The sequence below is a fragment of the Myotis davidii genome, unplaced genomic scaffold, assembly GCF_000327345.1.
Source record: "Myotis davidii unplaced genomic scaffold, ASM32734v1 scaffold290, whole genome shotgun sequence".
Classification (NCBI taxonomy): domain Eukaryota; kingdom Metazoa; phylum Chordata; class Mammalia; order Chiroptera; family Vespertilionidae; genus Myotis; species Myotis davidii.
In genome coordinates this window covers 1,208,274-1,213,029 of record NW_006285049.1, presented here as the reverse complement: position 1 = coordinate 1,213,029, position 4,756 = coordinate 1,208,274, and the positions used below count along the sequence as shown (strand labels likewise).

Here is a 4,756-nt window from a genome sequence, read left to right as displayed (position 1 = left end):
TGGGGGAGGCCGGGGGGGGGGGGCAGGTGGGCTAGACGAGTCAATGGGGGAAAAGGGGAGACATATGTAGTACTTTCAATAATAGATTTAATTTAAAAAAAAAAGAAGAAATGAACCATAACCCTCAGATCCTCAAAAGTCCCCTACTCCCAACCTTGGTCACTTACCTATGCAGAGAGGTGACAGAATACACAAGCACATAACCATGGACCCCAATGATGAATGAATAGGGCAGAATGCTGTACTCATCCTGATAAGAAAAAGAAATATCAATACCTAGATCCATAATACTCAGATGACAAAGGTTGGTGGACTGTATCCTGGTACCCTCCCCGGGGGACTCCCTATTCCAGTCACTTTTATTCAACAAGTATTTATTGAGTAGCTCCAATGAGTGCTACACACTACCAGATGCTAAAATGTTTTTCTTTTAATACTAATTTATAAATGAACCACAGAGGCTACCAGATTTCATCTCTCAGGACTGAACTACCACATTTAGATACCCTACCCCAAACTAGTACCTGCCCTGCTGTGTCCACCAGGTGTAGGTGAAACTCGTCTTTGCCAAGGGTCACTATCTTGCTGTAAGCTGTAAAGAAAAGAAAACTTGACTGTGAGGTGCTTTGAAGGGCTAGCGATGTGCACCCCGATACATTTTTAACTCTGGGGGGTGGGGGAAACATAGATGGACTAGGTCAAGAGAGCTCTCCAGGAAACTGGAGAGAAAATTTTAAGATTCTTATTGTCTACATCTGCACCATTCTGGACTCAATATCTTGCAAAATCCACACTCTGGCTCCACTCATAGAAAGGACTGCTAGAGAAGAGATTAGATTTAATGCCTAATCAAATAATATAATTAAATTATTGCTTAGCATCAGGATTATGGAGCTGGGTGGGGCACCCACGCCCTCCCTCACCACCTAACCCCCAGGGAGAAGTTCACTCACTATTATCCACTGTAGGATCATAGCCTTCCAAGAACTCGCCCTCCACAAATTGATGTGCCAAAGATGTCTTCCCTGTGGAAAGCAGTGGTAGTATTCAATCAGCTATCTACATTCACACCCTCTGCCCTTTTGGGCTGTAGCCCAGGAGTAAAGGGGACCCCAAATTAGCACCCTAGCTTGTGAATGCCCCATGCAATACTTTCCCTTAGCCTACCCTCAACCCTCTTTTCGCCCTGGGTCTCTGCACCTTGGCCACCGGATGCATTCAGTAGCCCCGCAGGAAGCCTTTCCAGTCTCCTTTCCCCACTCCACCCCTGGGAATTTCCGAGATTCCCTAGGATCAAGTCTGCCCCGCACCCGGCCACCTGCGACTTACCCAACACAGACCACGCCCTGTCATCAAATGCTGACCCCACCTCTACCCCCAAGACTAATGCCGGAGACCACCCCGGTATTCCTATAGCCAAGTCCATATTAACCCTTACATATTCCGCTTCCTGCAGCCCTCCACACACTATCACCACCCCAGGCTTTCCTCCGATATCCTTTCAATCCTCGCTCTACATCTCCATTCTTAAGAATGCCACCATTCCTCCCTAGTCGCGTTCCCGCGGCAGCGCGCCTCCTCTGGCCACAAAGCAGCGGTGCGTCCATGCTCTCCCCAGGGCGGAGACTCACCTACAGAGCGGTACCCGAGGATGACCACCTTCCTATAGCGGACTAGCGGCATGGCAGAGGTCGGCCCCGAAGGGCTTGCAGAACTGCGGGCTGGGGAAGCCCTAAGAAGCGGAGGTCACAGTGTAGGCAGATGCAGCAACTGGCACCGAAAAGCTCTCTCGAAGGTGCAAGGGGCAAGCTAGAGAGAAACCAAAACAAGCGCCGCGCCCGGAGCTCGCCACGTGATCACAACACAGCAAGACTAAAGCGAGGGAGAGGCGCGCCGGAGAACTACTGTGCCGCGTCGCGCCGGGCTCCGCCCCCCAGGCCGCTCGCCATTGGTCTATTAGAAAAGATTAGGGTGGGGCCACCAGCGGGAGGAAAGGGTGGGCCTCACGTGTAGCGGGAGAACCAGAGCTGCGCGTGCGCAGACTAGAGCCGGTTCATTCATAAAGAAACAGAAAGGAGCCCAGGGTCCTAGAGGTGTTTGCGTATTTGCGACTTAGCAAAAGTGGCTGCGAAGAATCATGGATAAAAAACATCCATTGTGGCTGGCCTGGAATTTCTGATCAAAAGATTCTAGGCCTTCCTTTTGCAAGGTATCTGGGGTCCTTGAATAGGGAAAAAAGGCCAAAGTTCTAATATTCTTCCTCTAGTCTGTCCTCTGCACCGGCCTCCAGAACAGGAGTCCTGGCTGTGTTCCCTCTCTACTCAGGGACCTTCCAATGCTCCCACTGCCCTCAGAGTAAAGTGTGAAATTCCCCATCTTCACATTTAAGACCCTTGTGATCTGGCTCCTGGCACCGTCTCCAGTTCCAAATTCATCCATTGCTCCATGCAAACTGTCACAAATCCGTTTAGTAAATTAACAAGAAAGTGAGGCAGAGCTCCAGCCAGTTTGACTCAGTGGATAGAGCGTCAGCCTACAGACTGAAGGGTCCCAGGTTCCATCCCAGTCAAGGGCACATGCCCCGGTTGGGCTCGGCCCCCAGTTGGAGGCAGCCAATCAATGATTCTCTCTCATCATTGATGTTTCTATCTCTCCCTTTCCCTTCTTCTCTGAAATCAATAAAAATATATAAAAATAAAATAAAATGTTATATATTTAAAAAAATACCTAGTTGGTAAGAGACAAACATAAACAAGGAAACATTAGGTAGTATTAAGTGCTGTAAAAGGTAGTGTAATAAGAAATGACCGCCCTTTCCCTGCCGCCGCGGAGTTGCGCGGAGGCAGAGGCTTGGGTGCGTTCCTGATTTGGCTCCACCCATAACCCACCGCCACGCCCGGCCGTGGAAGGCATTGCTGCTGGAGGTGTCATGGACGTTAATACTGCTTTGCAAGGGGTGCTGAAGACCGCCCTCATCCACGATGGCCTCGCGCGTGGAATTCGCGAAGCTGCCAAAGCCTTAGACAAGCGCCAAGCCCATCTTTGTGTACTTGCATCCAACTGTGATGAGCCTATGTACGTCAAGTTGGTGGAGGCTCTTTGTGCTGAACACCAAAGCAACCTAATTAAGGTTGACGACAACAAGAAACTAGGGGCATGGGTAGGCCTCTGTAAAATCGACAGAGAGGGAAAACCCCGTAAAGTGGTTGGTTGCAGTTGCGTGGTGGTTAAGGACTATGGCAGAGTCTCAGGCAAAGGATGTCATTGAGGAATACTTCAAATGCAAGAAATGAACAAATAAACTTGGCTTTTGTTTATCAAAAAAAGAAAAAAAGAAATGACCATTTTAGACCAGTGATACTTTGTAAAATATATTTTAAATTCAACACTGGGGATTGAGCCCACTACCTGGGATTGTACCCTGACCCGGGGACTTGAACCATGACCTCCTGGTTCATAGGTCGATGCTCAACTACTGTCATGCCAGCCCAGCAGGCTGGTGATAACTTCTGCTCAAAGGAAGCCTTGTTTAAACTCAGGTCTGAATGACAATAAGGAGCTTGCTAGCGCAAGATTTCCACAGAAGAGTCCATCACTGTTCTGCCTGCACTAAAATGGTGATAATTTTTTTCTTTTTTAAAAATATGTTTTTACTGGATCTCTCTCCAGGGAGCATGCCCATGCCTTTTCCTTCCCTCTCTATTTCCCTTTCTCTTCCCCTCCCCCTGACTCCCTCTCCCTAGGCACCATTAGCTTCCTCACTCCCAAGCTCCAAGGGCCCTTCCTTTACACCTAGAACTTGTTCCCTAAGCCCATTTCTTCTAGGAATTACTTTTTCTATCTCTGTAATTTACCCAATAAATGTTCTCTTACAGTTTGGGTCTTGCTCTGAATTCTTTCCTAGCCAGAACCCAAGTACCAAGGTTACTGAACCCAGCTTTGGTCTGACTCCAACTGTCTGGCACATGGTGCCGTTCCCACTGCCTACAACATACTTGGTGCTGCGTCACTCGGATTGTTTCATCACTGGCTCTGTGAAGCGCGTTTATGGGAACTCCAGGTGTGACCCAAAGGAATCAGCACAAAAGATCGGAGCACCAATGTCACCTCCTTGGAGAGGCCTTGCCCGACCACCCAATTCAATAGCAGTTGCATCTCTCAGTCCAAGAGATGCATGGATGAAAATTCTGCTACATGAGGTGTCTGAGATTTTACTGCTTAAGTTTCCTTCTAGAATTTTTATGGCTTCACGACTTACATTTAAGTCTTTTATCCATTTTGAGTTTATTCTTCTGTATGGTGTAAGTTGGTGGTCTACTTTCATTTTCTACCTAACACCTCACACCTGTCAGAATGGCTATCATCAATAAATCAACAGACAAGTGCTGGTGAAGATATGGAGAAAAGGAAACACTAGTTCACTGCTGGTGGGAATTCAGACTGGTGCAGCCACTTTGATGAGAGAATCATCAATCAACTGCCTCCTGTACACCCCCTACTGGGGATCGAGCCCACAACCGGGGCATGTACCCTGACCGGTATTGAACTGTGACCTCCTGGTTCACAGGTTGATGCTCAGCCACTGAGCCATGCTGGCTGGGTGCAGTTCCATTTTTAATTTTTTGAGGAAACTACATATGGTATTGAACCATGACCTCCTCCTGGTTCATGGGTCAATGCTTAACCACTGAGCCATACCAGCAGGGAATACATTTTTTTTTCAATTCTAGGAGAGAGAGGAGAAGGGGAGGAAAGG

The 4,756-nt window shown here is 48.2% G+C and overlaps 1 protein-coding gene and 1 pseudogene across 2 annotated transcripts in view; one reads left to right on the top strand and one right to left on the bottom strand.

The window, feature by feature from the left end:
• RHEBL1 (Ras homolog enriched in brain like 1) overlaps window positions 1-1,922 on the bottom strand; it is a 3,869-nt gene extending 1,947 nt beyond the window's left edge. Inside the window, exons 1-4 of one of the 2 annotated variants that reach the window (XM_006755466.2) lie at window positions 1,632-1,922; window positions 954-1,025; window positions 525-592; window positions 168-250 (exon numbers count right to left, since the gene is read on the bottom strand). In XM_006755466.2, coding sequence (XP_006755529.1) covers window positions 168-250; window positions 525-592; window positions 954-1,025; window positions 1,632-1,683 — 275 coding nt within the window. In that variant the 5' untranslated portion in view covers window positions 1,684-1,922. Of the gene's footprint in view, window positions 1-167; window positions 251-524; window positions 593-953; window positions 1,026-1,329; window positions 1,494-1,631 lie in introns of those variants that run through there. The other variant, XM_015558629.1, reaches the window with a different exon arrangement.
• A 961-nt stretch (window positions 1,923-2,883) lies between these two features.
• LOC102764309 lies at window positions 2,884-3,338 on the top strand (annotated as a pseudogene).
• Window positions 3,339-4,756: the final 1,418 nt, after the last annotated feature.